This window comes from Drosophila mauritiana, chromosome 4 (genome assembly GCF_004382145.1).
Source record: "Drosophila mauritiana strain mau12 chromosome 4, ASM438214v1, whole genome shotgun sequence".
Taxonomy (NCBI): Eukaryota; Metazoa; Arthropoda; class Insecta; order Diptera; family Drosophilidae; genus Drosophila; species Drosophila mauritiana.
Genome location: NC_046671.1, coordinates 76,528 through 104,523, shown reverse-complemented (window position 1 = coordinate 104,523; position 27,996 = coordinate 76,528). Strand labels below are relative to the sequence as shown.

Here is a 27,996-nt window from a genome sequence, read left to right as displayed (position 1 = left end):
AAACATAGTAAAACAAAAGTGTTCATAGTTTATACAAAGTTATCTTTGATGTAAGTACAATTAGAAATACAAAGATTACTAATAAAACTAAATAGGAACTAAATATTTTTTCCTACATTCCCTACTTTATTAATAATGGAAATTCCTTAGGTTACAGTACAATTTACATAGAATTCGACAAGGATTATTTGCTCTAAATTTTTTGGCTACATTTTTGTTTTAATTTTCTAACAAAATCCCGGAAATTTTCCAAGCTGCGTATCATGGTTTTGTTCAGCGTGCAAACTTACATATGTGGGCTGTTCTGTTTCCCAGTCTGTTAAATTATTTGGTTCATAGACTTCAGTTATAGGTGGCCAGTTTTTTATATTTGATATATCATGCTCTAGACGCATGTATTTTTGCTTCGATGTGACCCAGTTTTTCTCTCGCTGTACTTGGTATTTTTTGAACACTAGATATTCAACCAAAAATGACTCGACAAAAATATGACACATAAATGATGCTGCTCCGTATGCAAGCATAACGTATCGAAATCTCATGGTAGGAGGTACAATAAGCTGAAAAAAGGTGGCTACCCAATCGCAGGGGTAAAGAACCAAATATACAATAATGCACAAATTTACAATAAATGCTAGACACAGTGGCCAATTCGACCACAGTGGTTTTCTGTATGGCGCACCCTTTGAGAAAACAAAAGCTAGAATAATATACTGGAAACTAGATATGCAGAACATTGTATAGTTTTCATAGCAACCTAAATGATCTTCACCCGCAGGCTCGAAAGGTTTAAACCACGGCTGTTGATGCAGATGAATCCAACCTATAATGGAATTAAAAAAAAAGGATTACGTTATGTTTACTAAATTTACATTTACATATATATATATACTTACAAGTCACCTGAAATGCTGTTACAACAGTAAGATGTAGTAAAAGGGAAGCTAATGGCGTGTAGGATATTAATGAACTAAGTGGAACTTGTTCCACCAGCTTTCCATCAAATGATTCGGTTTTACCAAAAAAGAAGGCAAATATTGATATAAGTCCAAGATCGACATATAGATACTGCTTGTCCGTCAAATTGGAGTCGATGGAATACAAAATCATAACAGATATGAACTGAACCAGCGAATAGGCTGCCATATACTTGAAAATACCAAACGATGTGACCAATGCAGCGCGTCCTTCCTTAATAACTTTTAAAACCGCCGAAATTGTGGGATTTCGTGAAGTAAATGGCGATGCTATGGATGCTTCAGTCTCGCTTAAGGAAATACCAGCGTGAGCCACCTTCAGTGCACCACAGTCATTGGCTCCATCACCGCACATGGCAACGCAATAGTCCAAGTTTTGAAGTTCTATAACTAGTGCCTGTTTCTGATCGGGTGACATTCGGGCGTAAATAGAACCCCGTGTCAATAGAATTTCCATTTCCTCTGGAAAGTGATCTTTTACAATTTGCCAAGTCTTACCATCCATTGCAAATATACATTCTTGTCGCCAGCTTTCGTCTGGTGTGTGTTTTATACCAAGCTCAGCATCATTGTGGGTCCAAGTGTCTATAGTTTTTACACTGGCCAAACTATCGCTTGTCGGCAAACAACTTTCTGCGTAACTAGAACTCGATTCGTTAACTAATGAATTCGTCGACTCCATATGAAAAATAGTTTTTCCAACGTGGGCCGTGAATTCAGGTGTTTCCCGGTCAAAAAGGTTACTATTAAAGCTTGATTTAAATAGATATGCCCGAGACGTCTTGCTACCAAAATCTAAGGTGTAGTGCAACTTGTAGTGTTTATCTGAACTATTATCAAAATTACACTCTGTACCGGTATTAGTTTGGAAGTTTGCACTGTCGCCAATTGGATCTGCATGCACAGTTATAACTGCTTGCGAGGGACTTACTATGCCACAATCCCGAGCAACGCTTATTGCAGTTAAAATATTATCGCCTGTTATCATTATAGTTCGAATTTTGGCTGTGTTTAGCGCATTTATTACTTTAGCAGTATCTGGTTTAAGGCGATTCTCAAGTATAACAAAACCCAAAAATTCCATGTTGTTTTCAACCTCTTCTCGAGATAAACGCTGTACTTTTGTATAGTTCATCTTGTGGGAAAGAGCTTTAAAAGCAATGGCAATGATTCGGTATCCTTTTTTTGCAAATTCCGATAGTTGTTGCGAATAATTATCTGGTAAACTTTGTGGCGTACAAAGTTTTTTCAACATCTCGGGAGAACCTTTGCAGTAAACATTAAATACTTGGTCACTAAGGCAACGAGTAACAACAGACATCCGCTGAAGAGCTGAAGTAAATGGAAATTCTCGAACGATACCATGATCAAAATTCTTTTGTGATGGCGAGATTCCAACAGTGGCTAGTAAATCGTCTACAGAGGATTGCCGCTTAATTTCATTTTTAGATTCACAATCTGCTTCAGCCATACCGGAAAGGCCAACTCTTGGCTGTCTTAAAATTGTTGGATAAAGAATACCATATTTTTCAGTATCAGGTATGTTATTTGAATCTTCTAGTTCCCATCCTGTAGACTGGAACATTTTTAAATCCAATGGGTCGCCCATCATTTTGCCGTTCAATATTGTTATAGAATGACACGTTACCATACCGAAAAGGAAGTGATCGAATGGCAATCGATCAATACTTTTTAAAGGAATTTGAAATTGATTAGTTGATGATTTGGGCACAACCCCCCACATATCAAGTCCATCTTCCGTAAGAGTACCAGTCTGAAATAAAGATACAATTTAAGGTCTATAAGTTCGTGACGTTCATTTTAATAAAGGATATATTGTTTATGGAAATAAATAATTTTTTTAATTATTTAATTATTAATTATTTTATGAAATATCTATAAGCGAGTACATTTCTAGCTTTTATAGTTCCCAGGATCATGACGTCCGTACGAACAGGCGGACATAATAGAAATCTTCTCATTTAATCTTATATATATTCTTTATTGGGTTGGGGGAATGCTTACTTGTTCTGTACTCTTCTATAAATATATATTTTTTATTATAACCAGGTTTCCCTTAACGTGTTTTATATTATTTTATAACGTATTTTTATTATTTATAAGAAAATGCGTAACGGCCATACCATTGTTTTTTCACTATGCAGACAAAAAAAATTTCAACAAATTTTTCAAATGTGTGGGCGTGGCAGTCTGGGCGTTAGAGTGAGCGTGGTAAAATTTGCGCTGCGTCTATGTCACTAAAATATGTATGCTTAATCTCAACGTTCTTGCTTTTATATTTCCTGAAATCTTGACTGGCTGTTGATCCTGATCTTTATACTTTATATAGGCACGACCGTGCGGTCAGAATCGATGTCTACTAGAAATGCCTACTCTAATTTTTCACACGTCGCAAGCTGAATACTTAATGACAATTATTCTAATATAAAGTCATATTTATTTTGTGGTATTATGTATATAGTTTCGACTAGTACTATTTCTAAGCTAAGCTATATTTAAATATTAATATCGTTAAGGCAATGCAAACAAGAATTTTTACATGGTGCCAATCAATCAAAGATAATATAGATTTAAAGTCTAAGATTTTGTTAAGTGGAGGGCATACAAAGCATGACCATACGTGTGCACACATACAGTTGCCGGCTGTCACTGTATGCGTAGAAGAGAGGTGCTGGCTTTAGAGCTGTCCGCTCTCTCAGAGAGCTTGGAAGCTTGGAGAGCTCTAGAGTCACCAGCCTGAAAAAATCGTGTGCAAGAAAATCGTATGGCGTTACGCATCTTGTTATTCTAGTATCTTGGTTAGATCGACTCGGCTATTCCTGATAAAGAATATATATACTTATTATGGTCGAAAACGTTTCCTTCTACAAGAATTAAAAACTTTTAAACGAATATATATACCCTTTTTTAAGAGTAACGGGTATAAAAAGAAGTGGTAAAATAATTATATATAAAAATGTAAAAGTATATATTATATTAGAACCATAATAATAATAATGTAAATAGATTTGACTATATTGTTTAAATAACAAATTAAAATAAAATGCGACATATTTGTTTGTAGATGAAATTGGAAACAAACCATTTAATCAACCTAAATCAATACCGAACAAACTTTATTAATAATACGAACCTTGTCAAAGCAACAACAATTTATACTTCCTGCCACATTTATAGACCTAGGAGAAATGCAAAATATTTCACTAGTCTTTAGCCGCTTTTGTGCATAAAATCGACCGACTGTCATTGCCGCTGGAAGTGCTGGTGGGACTACAATTGTGATAAGGTCCAGTGATTCAACTGCTATTTTAACAGGATCCGTTCCACGCAAGATCTGTACGTAACAAATTATATTATCATTTAATTATATTTGCTTAAAAAGTACACAACTTACTTTAGTTACAAGCGTATAAATAAATCCTACACATGCTATTATTGCCAGAAACTGGATAAATTTGTACGAATCTTGTTCAAACTTGTAGTCAACAGGGGGGGGGTAAAGAATAGAACGTATAAGTTCTCCTTTTGCCGTTATGTTTCCAGTGTTTATTACAAATGCCAATACTTTTTTCGAGCCAATATAACGAGTCTGAATAACCTTTGTGCCACAAAAAAGAGTATGTCTGGCATGCTCTGTTTTATCAAAAATCATGTCACGTTTCGACGGTAGAGGAGTTTTGGTTACTGGCACACTTTCACCAGTAAGCATAGACTCATCTAGAATGCAGTTTCCTGATATTAAGATTGCATCGCAATGCAGGGTACAGCCTGATGACGGTATTTCAATGATGTCCCCAGGTACTATCGCTCGCGTTGGAAGCTCTTTAGACAGTCCTTTATGATCAACAACCCAAGCATTACCAGTGTTATATACTGTTTTTTGGAGCAAATCCTGATTCTAAAAATATATAGGAATTATATTTTATAAAGTTCTTCTTATTGATAACTTACCTTTTTCGTTTGCAAAACAGACACTGTTATACCAAAAATGGACATCAAGAGTATTACGCAAGCATAGTAATAGTAATCATATGTAAACCACAGAATTACAGAAAATAATTGAAAAACGTAAAAAGGATTAAGTACTTCTAAGAACAGCAATGTCTTGAAATCTCGCAATGGTACAGTTATCTCATTGTCTCCGAAAACAATTCGCCTTGAAATCTGTTCATGTACAGTTAATCCACGCTGTTGGTGATAATATGAACACGGAATATTTAGGTCGAGTCCATTTATCCTTTGAAAACTATTTATATTATTGTTCCAAGCATAAACCAATTGCTTGCAGCGAAAAATTCGTATTGATGAGCATTCTAAAAAAAAATGAATTTGCAAATTCGTGCATCTTATTATGTTTGTATTGAACGTACTTTTAAATTGGGCCGAGTTAAAATGAACTGACAGTTGCAAGACGTTTTCTACATGATCGCATTCTATATGAGTGCTTTCTATGGACTGCTGTTCCTTTTCCAAGAGTGTCCTGATGAATGTAATCTTTTAATTTTTTTCTTTTTGTCACAATTGGTGTGTACTTACTTAAGGTTGCTTGACGTTAGGACTTGAATTTTCTTTACATGGTACATTTTGTGCTTTCCTTGATAATCCTCTGTTACCAAAACCTGTTCTGCCTCCTCCAATGAACATTTAGAGCAAGTGGCATATAAATATAAATGACGCCACCAATGTAACACGAGGCGCAACAGACCTCCAGTTAAGAAGATACATGCCCAACAAAAACCAGTTCGCATAAGAGAACGACGATAACCGCATACTTTCATTTGATCCTCCTGATCTGGATTTAATAGTCCAGTACATGGTTTTGAAACTACAAATAAGTAATCAAGCTTTAAATACTAATAGCAATAATGTAATAGAACGATGGCGTGTTATATAATTTAAATTCGCGTACTATGTTAGAGTGCATACCTTTTGAATTATTGTGGGGTGTCATAATTTTTTTTCTATCTTTGTATGTATGTAAGTACGCCTACTTTAGCTTCCACTCGCTGTTTTATTTTGTAAAATTATAAAAACATTAAAGTAAAATCAATAACACTCCCATAGGTGAAACAACAAATTTGATCAAATTGCATAGCTAAAATTTATTTAATCCGTCAATATCTTGAAACTAATATTGTTAAGGTAATTAACTGTGACCTTTTACCAAAAAAATCAAAACACATTTAAAGAAAAAGTTGTTGCCACGAACAGCTAGTTAAACGCCTAATCGAAAAGGCAACATCAATAGATAAAAGACAAGTGATAAGAATCCAAAGCGCAAACTTGATATTGTTTGTTCGCTAGAGCACTCACACTTTTCTTTTCGTACCCGTTTTTTATTCGTTTATATGATTATGTGGCTTTTTAATTGTACGTAATTGGGACACTGTTGCCAACAGAAAAAGTATTTAATAGAAATATTGTGCGTTACACCTAATAATTCACTGATATATGTATGAAGCTTTGCACACAAACATATGTACATACAAAATGAAAACATAATTCATCATAACGTATACAATAAGAAACGATCTTCATCAATTAATGCATACACATGTACCGTACATATATTCATTAAAATTTTTGCAGCTGGCATGTGCTGATCAATACATGTATGTATGCATATACTAATACAGCAACACTGTCAAAAAGATTCGTTGCTTCATATACATACATATGCATATACATATTTACTTACAAATATGAACATACAATATTCACCCATTTAAATTTTTAATTACGTAGGTAATTTAAAATGCATTCAGTTATCATATCTGAGAATTTTTGATACATACATATGTATATGGATATGTAAATTATTTGAAGCCATCAAATCCTTTAACTGCCGAAAAAACGTACTGAATCTTTTCGCCAAGCATTCAGCTGGCAGACTAAATGTCGACGCGAAAATTAATAAAAACAAGAATATACGTATGTATATAGAAAATATACTTTGTATGGTTAAACACGCTTCCTTCTAGATGTTACACAACGAATCTAGTGTACCCTTTTTACTCTACGAGTAACGTGTATTATTAACAATGTGACATCCCTTCCTCTGGGTTTGAAATCTAGACTCGAACAATATGACACCATTGAAAGCTTGCTGGTTTTTGAAGCTATTTAAAATACCACAGATATTCTTGCGGAGCACACGTTCGCTGTTTCTTAGATCCGAACCGATTTACATAGTAGCCCTGAATGCTTCGTCAAAAAATAATTGTTTATAAGTCATAGTGTCGACTTACATAAGTCGGAACAAAATCCCATGGAATTATTCATATAATGTATTTTTTCGTTTTCCTTTGCCCTCATCACTTTGACCACGATTCAATAAGTATTTGGCTCATGTATGCGTGAATGTGAAAATTCTTGTCACTTGGATCTGTGAATTTCACAAGTGAATCTTAACAGAAAATATATTTCTTAATGCTTTGATGCTAAATGCTAAATTGATGCTAAAAATAAATCTACATAACATAAAATTCAAAAATCACTGCCCGGCGAAAAGAAATGAACTCGTTTGCGTTCAATCGCCGCTCGTATCTCCCATTAAGGGATGTGTCTAACGACGATGCGATATATAGAAATCAAAAGTATAAGCAACGAAGTCTGCTGCTCAGAGGGAAATCAACGGTGCATGCTTTTTTTTTTTGGTTATTCTTCGCGAGTAGAGAATAAAATAAAAAAAGGTCAACAGTAATTAACGAGCTAAAAATATAACTTACCATCCACAAGCCGTTCTGAGTCTTTAGGATAGAATTCATCAACGTTTGGCTCAAGAACGCTTGTTATGTTTTCGTCGCTGTCCCCATCCTGGTCTGGACGATTATATTGGAGTAACGGAACCGATCTTGCTGAAGTTTTACTACAACCATTAACTAAAGTATTATTGTTCTCAACTTTTTTTATTTTATTGCTCGGTACTTTATCACTTTTTTTTGGTTGCACTAATTCTGTCGCAACATAATGCATATCAACAGGAGAATGCCACCAGCTAAGCTTCAAGATTTTATTTTTAGCTGCAATTCCAGGGAAGTGATGATCATCATCCGTTTCAACATCCGAATTTCTAAATTTTAGATCTTCAATATGATTTGGTAAGGGTTGTAGCTGCACTGTCTCACTTCGAGAATTATTAATCTCACAAGCCTTGCTCTGACTTGCGAACATTTCTGGACAATTTAAAATTACAAGTGCAGGCAATTATGAATTCTGCGACAGTTTGAATATACTTCTTGGTTCTAAGACTTATGCAATTATGCCAATTTTAATGTCAGCTACACCTGTCATCTTTGTAAAAGGTCTCTCTTAAACAACATAGCAAACAAGCGAACAAAATTTGTAACATCATTGAAGAGCAGTTCGATCTGCCTACCCTGCTCAAAAATATTTGACGAGGTTGGATATTTAAGTTAAATGGCACGTGATTATTGGCTAATAATTTAAAGTGCAATAATTTTAGCTGCCGTCGCTTAAATGAAAATTGCACCTGTGGACCTGCAGGATTTAGGCTGTGATATTTTGTTGCTATGCTTCTTCTCCGGTTCTTTATTAATCATCCAAAAAACGTAATAAAATCGAAACCTGCTCCTCCGCTTCCCACACGCTTCTCAAAAAAGAATTGCTTGATGTACTCCTTTTGTAAAATCTTCAAGCTTAATCTGGTTCCTTTGGGCAGGACACCATTTAACTTGTTAAGTGGTAATGTGAATACACATACACCAAAGCACGCGTTGAGCACATTTCTGTATAATATCTTACTTTTTTCCAGTTTCTTCTTTATAACACCTTGATATGAATTCATTACGATACAATCCCTCGGATTAAATTCTTAGTATGACAGGTGCGAATTGCTTGGCAATGGTAATTAAGAATGATGAACTTTAGTAGTCTGTGCAAAAAAGTATCGATTTAAAATTAAAAATGAAATGCCACGTAGGGAACATAACTATTTTTTATATTCGATACAATTTTTTATATACCTCAATTTCAATCATTTTAATAATAACACCGTTCAGTGGCACATTAATAGGTACCCAAGCAAAAGCAGGTTTTAGTTTAATTTCTTTAGTAGGTCCTTCTTCTTGTTTGACTAAGTGATGGTAAATTTCTGAAATGGAAGATAAATTGTAATATGTAATCTTATCTTATAACGTTTTTTAATATTAAACGTTAAGCTAATTTCCCAATCGTAATATGTTAACTAAAAATAATTAATTGTCAAATCGACAGAAATTGGAAAGGCAGTTAAAAAAATGTTGAACGGCGTGTTAAAAATATTTTTTGGCGTGCTTATTAAAATTGGATAGACAAAGGAAAAAACAATAAACTAGACAAACCAGTGCGGCATCTACGACTCTAGAATCAGCATGCTTAATCTCTTAGCAAGTATATAAATTGGCAAAGAAATTAAGATAGAATTACTGAGTTTCTGCCATTAGTTTTAATAACGTTCTACATTATAACGTGAGTTTAAAAAACATTATGAACCTTGTCATATTTCCCAAAAATAAGGGTTAATATTTTTAATGCTCCTTTCTACCACATCTATTATTTTACAGGTATTACTGTCTCTATTCTATGGAAATTAAAATAGAAACACTGTTCCAATATTAAAATATAGCAAGGATCTAAAAATGCCGAGTCCACACAGTAGGACTCCTAATGTACACAAAATGCAATGATTGCTATCAACCTGCATTAAGGCAGCAAAGAGAGTAGTCGCATGACAGTTCCTCTAGTCATGGTTGTCTCGGTAAGAGTTTTCCCTAATTATAGCTACATTCATATGCATATGTACATACATATGCAGGTCCAGCAGATCAAAACAATGTTTAATGCCAAAGTGTAAATCCATAAATGACCAGTTCTGCAAAGTGATTTGCATCAAGTTATTGTTATTCAATCCCATATTCCTTCATATTCATCTCATAATTCATTTCTCATTATTATTAGAAAGAAGTAGTTAAATTGGCAATGGACACTAAAGAGTGGACAAAACACTCTGAAAATTCGTAAAAACATTAAACTAACGCATAAAATGTGAGCTATACATGAAGAAATTAGTTGATAACACTCTTTTGTACATGAAATTTCATTAATTAAACATAATATTATACATCTATAATTATTTAATTTGACGAAAAAAATTCTAATAAAAAATCCAACCAATACAAATTGGCGTTGCATGGCCAGATCGACTCTGATATTTTTATATACATCGACATTGAATGCTACAATAAAAACTAGTCACATACATCAGATTTACGTAGGTTTGTTTAACTAATATACAAACTTACAAAAAACAACTTCATGAACAACAATTTCACTGCCATTAGAAATACCGGTGCAGTCAAAAAAAAAAAATAATAAATATATGAATATTTATTTGGTAAATGAGACGCTTGTACTATAAGATACTTCACTTAGCTAAAGAAAATAAGTATTTCAGATTAAATCATTTAAATAACTTCACTTAGTAAAATGACATCATTGTCATCAAAACTTCATCAAGTCTTTTATATATCGTGACATAATATAAAATCTTGCAGTCGAAACATGTCATACATGTGTATGAAAGGATATTGTATATATATAGTATCTAGATTCTAAAATATATATTTTTATGCATATAAACATTATTTTAAAGCCATACTATGTAATAGGCGCCTGCTAAATTTATAACACATTCACTAGGACATCAGTTTATAGTAACTCCACATGTTTTATTTGTACGTCTTAAAACACACAATACTACGGCAATGTTGATGTGTTCACAATAATTACAATTCCTCTGCTGGTGTCACTATAAAACTGCCTATTCACATCCCTTTATCGATGGATTTAAAACAATGTTTAAATGCACCCAAAAGAATCCTCATTTGGAATAAAATAATCAAATAGTTTATTTACACTAACGATTTATTTTGTACGCCAAGGTAGCGTTATGGCAGATGGGAGAGTTTTGGGACGATGGTATTTATTATTCCCCGCTGTGGTGGTCAGAATCCTTTATATACATACTAAAACTATTAAAATATTAATAAAATAATTTAAAAATAAAATAAATTAATTTAAAAATTTAGGATTTAACTTCGATTTAGTGTTTTGTGTGAAGAGTTTCTTGACAGTTCCAAAAGTGTGTAAGCCTGGAATTTGTTGTTTATTTTCTTGTATATTTAATTTTTTATATTGTTTTTTGATTTATAAGTAAAATAATTATTTTTTAACTATATTTAAAAATGAATTGCGTTTAATTAAGCAAAGAACCCTTTAATTTTACCTCTAAAGTCAAAAATTCAACTTATTTCGCAACAGTTCCTTGACATACTGTAGGTACAAATATATGTACTTTATTTGCCCATTGTCATAAAAATGAAATAAAGCTGTATCTGTAATAATTTAACTTTCATTTCTTGTCGAAAATTCCGCAGTTGATTCTTATCATAAACAAATGAAAATTCTTTTATTTTAGATACCATTCAAGAATTCACTACGAGAAGAAATACTAATCACCATCTATATATATACTCAATTTAGTAGATTAATATGGGTTTCCTGAGATAGGTGGAAAAAATAAATAAATTTAAGCATAGACAATTGATCCAAGTCATCCAAAGCCAGCTTCAACGCTCCAGCTGCAATTCATTATTATGTAAACCAAGCTTTATGACAAAGAAGAGATTATAGTGTAGCTCGTGTATATCGGGTTGAATTCAATATAGCACTCTCCGCTTCAGGTATTTTCATATCCCGATATTGTTATAATATAATACTATTGTTTGTAATTATATTGATAATATAAATTATTAAAAATTTGACAGTCTGCATAATTTACGATGTTTATATTTCAATAAAAAGCAGATGTTACAGGGCAGAATCAGATTTTTACGACAGTGCTCTGTGGTGGGCTGCGACACGAAATTGCCATTGTTGAATTACGACTTACAAAAATGTGCTCTGTGGGACTATGTTAGGAATAATATGAACGCCTTGATCTCAGGAACTATAGAAGCTAGAATGTTGAGATAAAGCATAAAGATTCTAGAGACAAAGACGCAGCGCAAGTAAGTTGACCCAATTTTGCACGCTCACAAGCCGCTATAAACTGCCACACCAACTTTTGAGAAATATTTTCATAATTTTCTTAGTCTTGTAAATTTCTATCGATTTGCCTTAAAACTTTTTGCAACGCACACTCTGACGGCTACAAACAACCCAAAATTGCTACGCTCACATTTTTGCACAATGTTATGCTATTTTTTTATATTATTATTAGTCTTGTACATTTCTATGACAATAAACTCGCCAAGTCCACTCTAGCGCCCTTAAGCCGCCCAAAACTGCCCCGCCCAAATATTTTAAAAAGTTTTAGATATTTTTTCATATTGCCAGTCTTGTAAATTTTTATCGATTCGTCAAAAACTTTTTGCCACGCGTTAGCATTAACGCTCTAAAACGACCCAAAATTTCCACGCCCACAATTTTAAGAAATGATTTAATTTTATTGCAATTTCCATCGAAATGTTAAAAACATTATGTCCATGCCCACTCTGACCTGGCCTAACAACAGCCCAAACACCAACACCAACACCAAACACATACACAACAGCCGTCCACAACTTAGAGCATTAAAATTAATTTTTTCCCCAATTTATCGATAATCCTCAAAAATGTTGAAAATTGTCAGTATCACTTGGACTAGCTGACCGGTATCTGATAGTCGGGAAAGGCGACTATAGCGTTCTCTCTTGTTATTAACTTATTTTCTTTTAGAAATTTTTAATATTTAACAATACTAATGAGGAGAATTCCTATAAGCCGACTAATAGGATCTAAAATTATAAAGCATGCACATGTAATAATTTTTTCGATTTCGATTTGGCCAAAATCTTTCGATTTCAGGGTTCTCTGGTTTTGGCAAAATGTTTGCTATCAGAATCTTTCCTAAACAGTGAAACGCTGCTTAAACTGTTTTACTTAAATTTGTAATGCACTTTAACCATATATGTAATAAGATTAAAACGAACAAACATTAATTTTGGCCCCCTTAAATTAATTAATGAATTCTTTTATATTTTATAAGTATTTTTACCTGCCTGTTTCGTTTCAGGAAATCTTCCCGAAAACTTTTTTCGACCTTAATATCAACGCCTTGCCATATCAAAAATTGTTGTTGCCGACGTCAAAGTTTTGCTTGTCACATCTGAGTCGTGGTCAGAAATACATTTTTTTGAAATAACTATGTGACAGAGTGATATTGTTGTGATGTGGCATAAACATCAATAGATCAATGGACTGAGCAAACTATTTATATGCTTTGATATAAAATAGGCATTTACTTTTGATTTCGGCCAGACAAAAGTGCCCGATTCACAAATCGAAAAAATTTTGCAAATTCGAAAACCGGAGCACAGACTTTGCGATATCAAATAGAAATCGTAAAATTCTTACGAAATCGATTACCGTAGCCGAGATATTGATGCAAAAGGGACCAGACGCACAGCACTGGTTCCGGAAAAGGAATTTTGATATGGTAGGAACATGATATAAAAAGTTTATACTTATCGAACTATTTTTGGTAATAGGCCGTCTGAACATTTTATGTCAATACATTCAACACTGTCTATTTATATAAATTTCTAATAATTGGTCAACATCTGAGTAATATTTATTTCTGTTTACTAAGATAAACTTTTCTTGATTATTTTCTGTTTTAATATGTCCTTTTAAAATAATAATACAGAGAAAATATGAAACGATCTTCATATTCGGCTTGAAAGAATATATTTATATATTATATATATATATTTTTTATATACTAATTGCGTGAATTTTATATACCTGTAAAATCTTTTTATTTCTATGAAACCATTTTCTTTTTTAATTTAGGGCTTAATATTAAATTATGACGCTTGGTGATGTACGAGTTGAGAACAAAATACAAACAAGAAGTGTAACTTGTGCTCTTAATGGAATGGCTTTAGACAACAAGAATGGAAACATAAAACAGGTAATATATGCGGCTTACTATTATTATACGTTGTAAAAAATACATTCATGAAGATAAATTTCATGATGTACGTATATGTATGTACATGTGTACGTACATTCGTATATGGGCGTTTCCAGTAAATTAATACTCATTGCCAAAACAATTGGCAGATGCCATACATATATATATGTATATGAACTAATTTTTACATATGTATATATTTATTTGCATATGCACATACAGCCGTGTTCATAAAAATAGTAGTGCTTGGAACCCTTAAAATAAAAAATGTAATTGTCAATTTTTTTTATAATATCATTACGTATTTAAATTCAAACAATTCAACAAATGTTTCACATTTATTTCTTCAATAGTTTCGATAATATAGATTGAAACAACATAATAGACAGAAATTCTGGTGACTTATCTTGACTTAGAACGAACTTACTTTTTCTTTTTTATGTGTTAATTTGGGCCTAATACTTTGTTGAATAGCATTTGTTAGCCAGCACAGTCTAACACTTACGCGGCATGGAGTCCACTATGCGAATTTTTGACCATGCATCCTGCACAACTTGCCAAATCTGAGCCTTAGACGTCGGGGAGTTCTTCGACACATATTTTTTAATGTCCCCCCACAGGTTTTTTATAGGGTTTAAATCGGAAGATAATGCTGCCCACGGCATTACCTCTATTCTATTTTGGGTCAACCAATTCTTAGCCGATTTGCTTGTGTGTTTCGGATCATTATCCTGTTGGAACGTCCATTTTAAGGGCACATTCCATTCAACATATGACAGTAAGACATCACTAACTATATTTTCATATGCGTTTTGGTCTATAATACCATAAATCATATGTTAATGACTCATACCATTGTAAAAAAAAAAGAAGTCCATAGGGTTGAAAGTCTTCTTCCAGGGTTGAAAGCCTTCAGTGCGTGTTTTGGGTGGCACTGCGTGTTTGGAGGTCGTCAGATATACTGTAGGGATCCAGTTCCACCAAATAGCACTATTTTTGACCCATAAGTCCAAAGGATATTACGCCATTTGGAGACTGGCCGGATTATGTAGGTTTTAGCGAAGCTTGTTCTTGCCTTTATATGCCTTGGGCTAAGTAGGGGAACCTTTCGTGGACTCCTTGCACTTAAATTTTGATTCAGTAGTCGTCTCCGAATTGTAACGTCGCTGATTCCCAAGTTCAGCTCAGACTTTAGTGCTAGAGGACAGCACCCACAAATTTTATTTTTTAATTTATTGCCCTTTTAAATATACTTAAATTAACTTAACCAAGCACACTTTTTAGAAAATATTGATAATTTCGGGACTTTACGTTGGACAAAACCAGACACTGCTATTCTTATGAACAGCTTAAAAGTTGTGAATGTGGTCAAGAACGTAAATAAAAAGAGGCTATCATGCAATTTTCTTTTTTTCCTATCTACACATTCCATTTTACAAAAATAAGTGTAATAAAAACTCGATTCCGAAAAGGGACATGGAAAAATACCTTTGTATTTCTTAGTTTCCCTCGCACTGCTATTTTTATGTAATATAATTTTTAAACAATTATATCCGTTCCTCGCAGAGTAGCAGGAAGAAGGAAGCGTTTACTATTTTATAACATGTATTTATGTTATATTTATGGTCTAGATCATTAAGCCGAGTCGATCTGGCCATGGGCGTAAATAACAGCTGTAATCTCGGGAACTAGCATTCCAAGCATTACTACATACACCTCTATTTCGTGCATTTTCTATCGAATTTTACAGTTTTCACTTTTAAAATTGTATTTTCTTACTTGAATAAATACATTGAAAAGTATGTAAGAGGTACAACGAAGCGTTTCCGGCCATACATATAAAAAATATATATTCTTGATCAGGATCATATTTTCATATATTTATTGGTCCTGTAAATTTCTATCGATTTGCCAAAAAACTTTTTCCCACGCCCACTCTAACATCCTAAAACACCATAAAACCACGCCCCCACTTTTGAAAAATGTTTACATTTTTCTTGGTTTTATTGTTTGTCTTACCAATTTTGTTTGGTATACCAAAAACACTGTCGACACGCCCCTCTTTTCACCTACATACCCTCACACATAACAATTTTTTAACTTTTTTTCATTCTATTCCCCATTTTCTATCCATATTTCGGAAAAATTATGAAATTTCGAGTTCGCATTTCCACTAGCTGCGTAGCGGGTATTTGTTAATCGGAGAACTCGACTACAGCGTTCTCTCTGTTTACATGTATACAAAAAAAAATTTGTTGATATATTTCATAATTTTATTAGTCGTGTAAATTGCTACCGATTTGCCAAAAAACTTTTTGCCACGCCCACTCAACGGCCTTAAGCCGCCAAACCAGACCTGCCCACTCTTTTGAAACATTAAATATTTTTTATATTTTATTCCCCAAAAGTGTATATATCGACATACCAGATAAATTATGAAATTTCGCGTTGGCATTCGCACTAGCTGAGTAACGGGAAACTCTCTTGTTTTTACCTCGCTAAGTGTTTTCAGTCGAAAGTGGAATTATTCCGGATCACGGTCTTTCATAAGTATTTCTTTTGCCGGGCGTGAGACTCTCATAAATCGCGTGGAACGCATCTGTAAGCACTCCGTTAAAGGCTTCTGTAACATTCGCGTAAAGTCTTCTGGATGTTTTCCAAGACAAATATTCGAGAAGTATTTGCGAACATTCCAGAATCAATATCAGGAAGTCAACTATTGAGTGCTTCTTAAGAGTGCTACCCAAAGAATATAAATAACAGAGTCCTGATTTAATAAATACTTTATTTTAAATTTTATTTAATTACAAGTCTACATCTGCCAGACAATATATGAGTAACAGTGTTGGGATAACAAATAATAAAAATGTTAAACATATAATTATTATTATTAAAAAGATGCAAATATGGACATGGAAGCCTTCCATTTAATGCTTTTACCAAGCTTTATTGTGGCAAAAGGAAATTTCTGTGTTGTTCTGTGGAAAAAGGAGAACGCTGTAATACTTATTTTCCTCGATACGTTCTCGAACTTCCGACTGAGTTTATCTTTGGTATCCGAAATTTTTAAAGGAAAAAAGATATACAAGTTTCCATATTAGTGTATTTTAATGACATTACCAAATTGCATCCCCATATAAAAATCAAATGCAGATGGTACTGCCCTCAGATCCTTTACGCTTGAAAAGTATGAAAAGCTTTTGAAAATATCAACAGAGATACCAGTTACTCAGCTAGTGGAAGTGAGATCGCGAAATATTCTAATTTTTCTGGCATATCGATAGATATTGGAGAATATAATAAGAAAAAATGGGTGGTTTGTGCGTGTGGCATAAAATAGGTTATCAAATGGATGGAAATTTACAAGACTAATAAGATTATTAGTATAGGTTTGTGGTCATTAGAGCAAAAGTAATGCAAAAATGGTTTCGCCTAATGAATAGAAATTTACAAGACTAATAAAAATATAAAACATTTTACAAAAATGTAGGCGTGGTTTGTGGTCGTTAGAGTGTTTTTTGGCATATCGATACAAGACTAATACAAAATCCAAAAAAATATCAAAATATTTTTCAAAAGCGTGGGTTTGAATGGGCGTGGCAAAAAGTTGTTTGGAAATCGATAGAAATTTACAAGGCCAATAAAAATATGAAAAAGAAAACATTTTTCAAAAGTGTCGCGGCAACATGGGTAAACAAACTTCTGGGTATGCTTAATCTCAACCTGCTATCTTTAATAGTACCGGAGACCTTGACGTTCATACGGACGGAAAAACGAACCAGATCTACTCTACTACCTGATCAAGAATATTTGTATACTTAATGTTTGGTAACGATTTGTTCTACGTAAATAAATAAATAAATGCCATATAGTACACGTCTCTGGGACCATGTGTTTGGAAGTTATGTACGAAGGAAATTTATCTATTTATAGGTGTTAAAGTTTCTCATGGCAAGCTGTTTAACAGAGAAATATTTTAGGAGGTGAAGAGTATATCAGATTCGTTAAAAATGTGTTGTGCTAATTTGTACTTATATGCGAAAATTATTTCGCCCACGCCCACTCAAACTGTCACGCCAACCATTTAAAAAATTGTTATTTTGTTTTGTTAGTTTTCTTGCCAATTTCTATTGATGTTTTCAAAAAGTGTTTTTTTAGTCTAATGCGATTTGGTGTTTCAAAAATGGGAATTATTTCAGTATCGTTTTTTGCTGTTATTAACTCAAAATTATATTTTCAGAATGACGCGACCATTTCGTTCTTACGTGCTGCTCGCAGCGGAGACATTAAAAAGGTGATGGATTTTTTGGACTGTGGAGAAATATCGGACATAAATAATTGCAATGCAGTAAGTATGTAATGGTTTAATTAATAAATACTAACAAATAAATATTAACCACCAAGAATTAGTGGTGTTCGTGGCAAAAATGATATTAGGATATCAGTCCAAATGTAATGTTTTAGAAACGACTAATTTTGTACTTCAAAGAATCAGGTAAAAAACGCGATACGTGAGAATTTATTTCCCTACCGGCCACCTCTGTGTCTTAGCAACAGATGTTTGCGTCATTAAATCATCAAATTTGGAACAAAGCCGAGTTAATTTATATTAATTACTATAGCATTTTATTTTTTATTTTAGAACGGTCTTAATGCACTTCATTTAGCTGCAAAGGACGGATATGTGGATATAGTCTGCGAGTTGCTAAGAAGGGGCATAAAGATCGATAATGCCACAAAAAAGGGAAACACAGCCTTGCACATTGCGTCTTTAGCGGGGCAACAAGATGTCATCAATCAGCTAATTTTATATAATGCTAATGTGAACGTACAGTCTCTTAATGGTTTCACCCCGCTTTATATGGCAGCACAAGAAAACCACGACAATTGTTGTCGGATCCTATTGGCAAATGGGGCAAATCCGTCATTATCTACAGAAGATGGCTTCACACCACTTGCGGTAGCAATGCAGCAGGGACACGACAAAATTGTAGCTGTCTTACTTGAAAATGACGTGCGTGGTAAGGTTCGCCTACCAGCTCTTCATATTGCTGCAAAAAAAAATGATGTAAATGCAGCTAAGTTATTACTTCAACATGATCCCAATGCTGACATCGTTTCCAAGTCAGGATTCACCCCTTTGCACATAGCAGCTCATTATGGAAACGTGGACATTGCCACTTTGCTTTTGAACAATAAAGCAGATGTAAACTATGTAGCCAAACATAACATATCTCCCTTACATGTGGCATGTAAATGGGGAAAGTTATCACTTTGTAGTTTATTACTGTGCCGAGGAGCAAAAATAGATGCTGCGACTCGTGATGGTCTTACACCACTTCACTGTGCGTCTCGCTCTGGTCATGTAGAGGTTATTAAGCATTTGTTGTATCAAAACGCGCCGATACTGACAAAAACGAAGAACGGTCTGTCTGCGCTCCACATGGCTGCACAGGGTGAGCACGACGAAGCAGCTCATTTATTGTTGGACAACAAGGCTCCAGTAGACGAAGTTACTGTGGATTACTTAACAGCTCTTCACGTGGCTGCTCACTGTGGTCATGTTAAAGTAGCTAAGCTTTTACTTGATTACAAGGCAAATCCAAATGCCCGTGCGCTCAATGGTTTCACTCCTCTTCATATTGCGTGCAAGAAAAATCGTATTAAGATAGTTGAACTACTCGTTAAGCACGGAGCTAACATTGGCGCAACCACGGAATCTGGCTTAACACCTTTACATGTAGCTAGTTTTATGGGTAGGTACAAATATTAAATTTTGTATGTTATCCTTGAGGTGATCCTTATTAAGTTAATTCGTTTCGTTAAGTAAATTTTTTGATAAGCATTCCGAACTTTCAATCTCACTTTCATATGTTAATCATATAGAATTATTCAGCTAGACTTTTCCCTTAAAATAAAGAAAAGCTTAGGAAAATGTGTTAATAGCATATAGGAATGTTTATTAAAAAATGTTATAATATATAATATAATAAACATAAAATTATAGTATAAATAAAAATTTAAATCGCGAATGTGGTAATAGGATATAAGAAAGGTTATTAAAAAATATTATAATATATAATGAATAATAAATGTAGTATAATAGTATACTATTATAAAAATTTAAATCGCGATAAACGGAGAATATAGGGTATAGGGTATCAAAATTATACAAAATTTCAATCTTTCAGGATGTATGAATATTGTAATATATTTACTACAACATGAAGCTAGTGCGGATTTACCAACAATACGTGGAGAAACACCACTTCACTTGGCCGCTCGTGCTAATCAGGTATTGATTTAAGTATAAATAACATAAAATATATTAATAAATTTATTTATTTTAGGCGGATATTATTCGAATTTTACTTCGCAGCGCAAAAGTGGATGCTATTGCCCGTGAAGGCCAAACGCCACTTCATGTAGCTTCACGATTAGGAAATATTAATATAATTATGTTATTACTGCAGCATGGAGCAGAGATAAATGCTCAATCTAAAGACAAATATTCGGCGCTGCATATTGCTGCAAAAGAAGGACAAGAGAATATAGTCCAAGTGTTATTGGAAAATGGTGCGGAAATTAATGCTGTTACCAAAAAAGGGTTTACTCCACTGCATTTAGCTTGCAAATACGGAAAGCGGAATGTGGTTCAAATATTATTACAAAATGGAGCTTATATCAATTTTCAGGGGAAAAATGATGTGACCCCATTACACGTGGCCACGCACTACAATAATCACTCAATAGTGGAACTCCTTTTAAAAAATGGGTCATCGCCAAATTTATGTGCCCGAAATGGTCAATGTGCTATTCACATAGCTTGCAAAAAAAATTATCTGGAAATTGCGATGCAGCTGTTGCAACACGGTGCAGACGTTAATATTATTAGCAAGAGTGGCTTCTCTCCGTTACATTTGGCTGCTCAAGGGGGAAACGTTGATATGGTCCAACTACTTCTAGATTATGGAGCTATCAGCTCCTCTGCAAAAAATGGCCTGACACCATTACATGTGGCTGCCCAGGAAGGTCACGTTCTTGTATCACAGATTTTACTGGAGAACGGTGCTAACATTTCAGAGCGCACTAAAAATGGTTATACTCCCCTTCATATGGCTGCCCATTATGGCCACCTCGATCTTGTCAAATTTTTTATTGAAAACGACGCTGACATTGAGATGTCTTCTAATATCGGGTATACCCCGCTTCATCAAGCCGCTCAGCAAGGTCACATTATGATTATTAATATTTTATTACGCCATAAAGCGAATCCAAATGCTTTAACAAAAGTAAGTATTTTATTTTATTATCATCTTAAGAAAGTCATATAGAATCATTTTTAAAGCTATTGTAATATTTGGACCGTTTTTTTAACAAGCCTGGTCAAAAATAATGGAAAAAATAATAGTTTTGTGGTGATTGCCGAAAAGCTACGCAACTCCCGTAGTATTTCGCCTCGCGGTTGCTACCGCTCTCACTCTGAAGAATGCTGAAGAGCCAGAGCTGAAGAACGAAAAAGAAAGTATTTTGCTCCTACCGTCGTTTCTTTTGTTTCACTTCAGAATGAAATCGCCTTGCATGCTTTTTTGCAACGAAAACGTGAGATGATTATTACTGATTTTTTAGCAAGCATTATAAAGGTGAAGGGGTCATGGAGAAAGAGATGTGAAAGAAGTACACTATATATAACACTGCAATTAAGAAAACACTATTCGTCCAATTAGTATTAAATTCTAACGTCTAATGTTACAAAAATTAATTAATTAAACATTTACTGAGTTATTTAACACTAGCTGGCCAGGCAGAGGTTGTCCCTCCCAAAATTTGTATTTAAACAGATAGCAGAACAGATGAAAATCCAAACACAACTTTTAAATTCATTTTCTCCCGACACTGGAACAAGCAACGTAAAGTTGCAATCAAATTCCAAATTAATTCCACAAACGTCTAGAATGAATTCTTGAAATGTATACATCCTTGCCTTGATATATGCCTTTCAAGAAGGTTGCATCAATAACATTCGGCAGTAGCGTACCGTTGCAAAGACGCGGCTGATTGATGTTTCTCAACAAAATTTAAAAATTTGACAATTGAACCGAATCGAATGTATTTAATTATGAAGACCGATGATCCGAATTTGGGACTGAAAACAGTGAACCCACTTCATGATCAACTTGACCTTGAATCTGTTGAAATTAAGGCAAATGCACTGTTGTCAAACCGCTATCATCCAAAAATAAATAGTGAATAAAAAAAAATATTTGTTTTGTCGTGATGAAAATGTGATGTTTGCTATATGAGTTTGATGTTTGTGTGTAACGATCGTCCATTGCAGCAATTCGACATAGAAATTACAATAACATTGGTAGTGCCAAAAGGTGTCATTTGAAAGCAATATACTTCTGAATGTTAGCCAGACAGAGATTGCAATGCCTCTGGCTGAGGATAGAACCACTTTTCCATCTGCCCAACCCTGGAGTTTCTTTTGGGAATTTGCGTGCGTTACAATGCTGACATAAGACATCCATTGCACTAAAATCAATACATTGCATTGTACCATCTATTGTAGCACCATAGCTAAGTGCATCTCGATTCTATTCTATTCCCTGATTCTGCGCCACCCACGTCCTTTTTCATTTTCTTTATCAACACGTGCAGCAGAACCTCTTTGCACATTATTGTCTTCCGTTCACTTTCGTCTTGTGTGCGTGCAGTGCGTAAATTCGTTACCCTTGAAAGGATATCTTCTCGATGCAATTCACGCTGCTCATCTGTCATATTTTACCTAAGATTTGCCAATCGCCGTGCTGTTCTACTTCGACTTGCAATCGATTTACGTATACACACGTATAATAACACAAATATAAAACGAATCCAAAAAAAAAGCAATAACTTTCCTTTCTAGATTTTAACTAAGAAAAATCGATTATTTTTTTTAAAAAAAGCACAGAAATATTGTTTCATATTAAACGAATAAAGATTTTGGCCTAATCGCCAACTGCGGTGTGGACGTTTGTAGCTGAAAAAGATTTTTTTTTCAAAATATTTTCCGGAATTTTTGCATAGCGCATGACAATACGAATCCAACCGAAAAAAGCCATCCAAATCGGTCGCCAGGAAGGCGAGTTATTAGAGTCCTTATAGTCACCAACTTTGTTTTGTTTATATAGATTATGTTATATCCATATAAATATATTACATATTATCGTGCTTTTTATTTATAAATTCAATACAAATCCTTAATTTAGGACGGGAACACAGCTCTATACATTGCAAGTAACTTTGGATACGTAACTGTAATGGAATCCCTTAAAATTGTCACTTCGACATCCGTTATTAATTCAAATATTGGTGCGATTGAAGAAAAATGCAAGGTAATGGCTCCAGAGGCTATGCATGAAACCTTACTTTCCGATTCCGATGACGAATTTTGTGATGACCTTTTGGATCATAACCATTACAAATACATGGCAACTGATGATTTAAAAGCCAACTACGGCCAGGATCACAAGAACTTTGATACGACAAACACCGACCACGATCTTACTGATGTTCCAGTTCTAAATAAGAAAGGTAAATTGTCTTTATTTAACACGGCACTCATAAATATGTAGTACTTAAAGCCATCGCTAAAAAGTGAGAAAATATTAGTCGATACCATTAGTCAATACATTTCAATAAATTTAGTATTCCCTTTGACTTCACGATATATCAATTTTACTTAAAATATCCAATAATACACAAGTCTATCTCTAGACCCGCTAGGCTTAATAACCTAATTTCTAATTTTTATGTGTCCAAATACACAACCGCAGATCTGAAACTAAATTAATTTTAAGAAAAATAGGAGGGAACACAATAGGTCATCTTTGGTGTCGGTTCAAATTGATAAAAATCGGTAAAATCTATAAAAACGAAAAAATATGTATATATATATATAAGTGTGGGCGTAATCGAAATGGCTAAAAGCTGTCACTCTTTTCATTTGCTTGATGTGTATGATCCAAACAAATGAAAAAAGTGACAGCTTGAATCAGTTTAGATTTATTTTACATATTAAGATAATTATACCCGTTACTCTTACAGTAATAGCAAAGACATTAGAATAACAAGATGAGTAACGGTCATACATTTGTTTTGCACTATGCAGACACTTTTTTGGTGACGGACGAAAATTTCACTCTCTCCGCTCGCGTAAAATTGAGAGCTTACAAATTTAAAAATATAATTTGCTTGCTTGTGTGAGAAAAAGAATAAACGAGATAGTGTTTACGTGTGCGTGCTTGTGCTGGAAGACGATTTTAGGTCCGAAATCAATTTTGATCCAAGAAACTAAGTTGCATATTGATAGTTTTAGTCAATTTGGTTGCAAAATGATCTGCTAAATTATGATTTACAAATTATTTACTAAACCAATGCCTTGATTATTAAAGAAGCGCTTTTAATTAAATGTTTTTAATTAATAAAATGAAAATGGAACTGACGACATACTTCAACTGGGGACTGTAACCAGTATCTTTTACAGCATTAAAATTAAGTTCATCATTATTTTAACTTATAAATTAAATAAAGTTACAATCTGGAATTGATATTATACTTTTTGTAATTTAAAACATTAATTTTCGAAAAAAAGGTAATACAATTTAAAAAATATACACAAAACCTTCAATAGTTAAAAGTGAATATTATCGTAATCGTCTCTAATTTTTCACACGTCGCAAGCTGACAATGTGACAATTTGCCCACTCTAGTTCCCACAACCCGCCCAAAACTTGAAGGCCCACTCTTTAGGGAAATGTTTTGATTTTATCTTCGTTTAATTTGTTAGTCTTGTCAATGCGTTCGCATTTGCACTGGCTAAGTAACGGGTATATGACAGTCGGGGAACTCGACTATAGCATTCTACCTTGTTTTGATATATAACTAATAACTTATTTTATTTATTCAAGAAATACTACCCAATGACATGAGCTGTATTGAATTAACTGAAATGGGACGGCACAAACCCGATAACGTCGTTATTGCCCGATCCCAAGTTCATTTAGGGTAAGCTTTTACCTGGAATTCTTAGGGATAAACGCATGTAATCTATTACCTTTATTAGGTTTCTGGTGTCGTTCTTGGTAGATGCACGTGGTGGATCCATGCGCGGATATCGGCACAATGGTGTGCGTATTATCGTACCTCCAAAGGCCTGCGCTGAACCCACACGAATAACATGTCGATATGTTAAGCCGCAAAGGATAGTCAACCCTCCGCCTTTAATGGAGGGTGAAGCACTTGTGAGTCGCATTTTGGAAATGTCACCTGTTGACGGAATGTTTTTAAGGTAAACTAGGGAGTTCTTTTGCCAAACTTATAGTTAATTATTTTGTCTTGTAGCCCAATAACTTTAGAAGTTCCACACTATGGCACCCTTAGAAAAAACGAGCGCGAAATTATTATACTCCGGTCCGACAATGGAGAAAGTTGGCGTGAGCATAACTTATATAAAGACATAATAGGAGAAGATATAAATCAAACACAGGAATTTCATTCGGATCGCATCGTTCGGATCGTTACTCAAAATGTTCCGCACTTTTTTGCTGTTGTTTCGCGAGTTCGTCAGGAAGTGCACGTTATTGGACCTGATGGTGGAACTGTTTTTTCTACAGTAGTGCCCCAGGTCAAAGCTATATTTCCGCCTCATGCTTTAACTAAAAAAATTCGAGTCGGTCTTCAGGCGCAGCCAGTAGACCTGGTCGAATGTTCTAAGCTGCTCGGTCAAGGGGTTGCTGTCTCACCCGTAGTCACTGTGGAGCCACGGCGACGAAAATTTCACAAAGCTATTACATTAAGCATTCCAGCTCCAAAAGCTTGTACAAATAGTATGGTTAATGCATGTTATGGCAATGGAAATTCAAGTTCGCCTACTCTTCGACTTTTGTGTTCCATTAGTGGTGGTCAAACCCGAGCAACTTGGGAAGATGTTACTGGATCAACACCGTTGTCATTTGCTAGAGACAGTGTAACATTTACCACTACTGTTTCTGCCCGGTTTTGGCTAATGGATTGCCGTAATATCGTAGACGCAGGACGAATGGCCACAGAACTTTATAGTCATTTGGCCAAAGTTCCTTTTTATGTCAAGTTTGTAATATTTGCAAAACGAATTTCCCAAACGGAAGCAAAATTTTCCGTGTTTTGCATGACTGATGATAAAGAGGATAAGACCCTTGAGCAACAAGAATATTTTACAGAAGTTGCAAAAAGCAGGGATATCGAAGTGCTGCAGGATCAAATTGTATATCTTGAATTCGCTGGTAACATTGTTCCCATTTTAAAGAAAGGCGAACAGCTGTATACCAAGTTTCAACCTTTTTGCGAAAACCGGCTCTCCTTTAGTGCTCACATTAAAGATCAAGAATTGCCACATGGTCGCATCTGCTTTATGACCTACCCGATGGTAGGACCGGATGAAGTGCCCCTGAAGCCGCTTTGTACCTTGAATATTTCAATGGATTTTATAACAAAGCATCTCGAAAGAGATAGTTTAAACGATTGTATAAATGTGCATGGAAAATTAAATCACAATGAAAATATTGTATTTGGAGTAAAGGAACAACAGATGAAAGAAATTGATATTACTAAAGCTCGTATTATGTCAAGTGACATCGAACTGATTCATGGGGCTGATGTAAAATTAGGCGACATTTGTAGCCATTTAGGAAGAGACTGGCCTTTGCTTGCAAAAGAATTGGGTGTTTCCCAAGCCGATATCGAGCTTGTTAAAACAGAATTTTTGTTAAATGACAGTGTAACGCAGAGCATGGTAATGTTACAGCTATGGCTAGAACATGGAGGCGTATTGACGGGCAATGTACTAGCTGAAGCCCTCTACAAAATCGGCCGCTCAGATATTGTGGAGAAAAGGTTTAAAAATTCAGAGCTTGGCACTCTTAAACCGGAAAAAGTTTTGCCGACTGCCAGAATTGAAAAAAATGGCGAATATGAACAGTAATTTACAAAGTCTACAGGTCCTTAGCATGATATTTCTAAAAACGCAGACGGTAAGTTTAGTATTGAATGCAGATCGTAATAAATGATTAAAAAATATAAAATACATGTACTTCAACGCAGGTGTCACTAAAAGGAGTAAATTTATATATACTAATGCAATACTTAACATTTGAACGATACATGAGAAAGAGGAGGAACATATTATAATATTTGAAATCCAGGTAATTAAAGTGTATAACAACATGAAATCATTAAAATAATAATATTTTATTTCAGAGAAATGTCGATTTTCCTGAGTAATTGATCAGCGGTAAATAATTTACCTAAAGTCGATTCATTACATTTTTTAAAAATATAAAATTCTATTGACAATCAGAAATTTTATTCAATGTATTACTTTGCAATTTATAATATAACAATATTAACAGTGTTATAATTTAGAGTTAAAAATCGTACTAATTAAATAAATTGTTGAATCAATTATAGTTTTGAACTTCATTTAATTAAAGAGGATTAAAGTGGCTTGTATTTATAGTCAGATATAGCATCAGCAAAACTACTGATTTTTGAAGTTATCTGATGTGCACCTTTTCTGTTCCAGTTTTGTTGAAAGCATTTTAAGATCGTTGATGGTTCACTTAAAAAATGACTTTAAAATACACCACACTTTATTCATAGTTTTCGTTGTTCTCAATTAAAAAAGCTTCCGGCAAGGGGTGGATTTTAATAAGCTTAAAGGTCCCACGGTAGCGGTATAATTAAAAATAAAAGAAATAAATAAAATCGAAAACACAAAAGAATCTTTGAAAATATTTCCTTTTACTTTTTCGAATTCCCCTGATGGATCTAAATTTATGTTACGTACGCCATCTTATTGAGATCGTAAGACTTCAAAAATTCACACATCGAGCAGACAAGGATCTGAAACAGAGGAAGGGGTGCAGAGTGATAGTAACAAAGAAAATCCAGTTCGACAAA

The 27,996-nt window shown here is 34.1% G+C and overlaps 2 protein-coding genes across 6 annotated transcripts; one reads left to right on the top strand and one right to left on the bottom strand.

Annotated features, from left to right (window-relative positions):
- Position 1: 1 nt before the first annotated feature.
- On the bottom strand, positions 2–10,879 carry LOC117146250 (probable cation-transporting ATPase 13A3). Of its 4 annotated transcripts, none has more exons than XM_033312188.1 (10): positions 10,788–10,879; positions 8,984–9,111; positions 7,727–8,892; positions 5,535–5,823; positions 5,369–5,478; positions 4,950–5,311; positions 4,393–4,896; positions 4,132–4,332; positions 897–2,751; positions 2–823 (listed from the first exon to the last, which is right to left on the bottom strand). In XM_033312188.1, the coding sequence occupies exons 3-10, from the start codon at positions 8,169–8,171 to the stop codon at positions 228–230; spliced, it is 4,362 nt and encodes a 1,453-aa protein (XP_033168079.1). In that variant the 5' UTR covers positions 8,172–8,892; positions 8,984–9,111; positions 10,788–10,879; the 3' UTR covers positions 2–227. The 4 variants fall into 4 exon arrangements, with proteins under 4 accessions (XP_033168079.1, XP_033168078.1, XP_033168080.1 ...); XM_033312187.1 differs by having other exon boundaries at positions 10,657–10,876; XM_033312189.1 differs by lacking the exons at positions 8,984–9,111; positions 10,788–10,879 and having other exon boundaries at positions 7,727–8,955.
- Positions 5,747–27,498, top strand: LOC117146248 (ankyrin-3). 2 transcript variants are annotated; one of them, XM_033312185.1, is made up of 14 exons: positions 5,747–5,833; positions 9,563–9,756; positions 13,114–13,536; positions 13,893–14,013; positions 18,257–18,364; positions 18,659–19,772; positions 20,208–20,311; positions 20,367–21,308; positions 23,268–23,592; positions 24,969–25,065; positions 25,124–25,348; positions 25,402–27,068; positions 27,139–27,239; positions 27,295–27,498. In XM_033312185.1, exons 4-12 carry the CDS (start codon positions 13,909–13,911, stop codon positions 27,017–27,019), a joined length of 4,638 nt encoding a protein of 1,545 aa, XP_033168076.1. In that variant the 5' UTR covers positions 5,747–5,833; positions 9,563–9,756; positions 13,114–13,536; positions 13,893–13,908; the 3' UTR covers positions 27,020–27,068; positions 27,139–27,239; positions 27,295–27,498. The 2 variants fall into 2 exon arrangements, with proteins under 2 accessions (XP_033168076.1, XP_033168077.1); XM_033312186.1 differs by lacking the exons at positions 5,747–5,833; positions 9,563–9,756; positions 13,114–13,536 and adding an exon at positions 13,581–13,664.
- Positions 27,499–27,996: the final 498 nt, after the last annotated feature.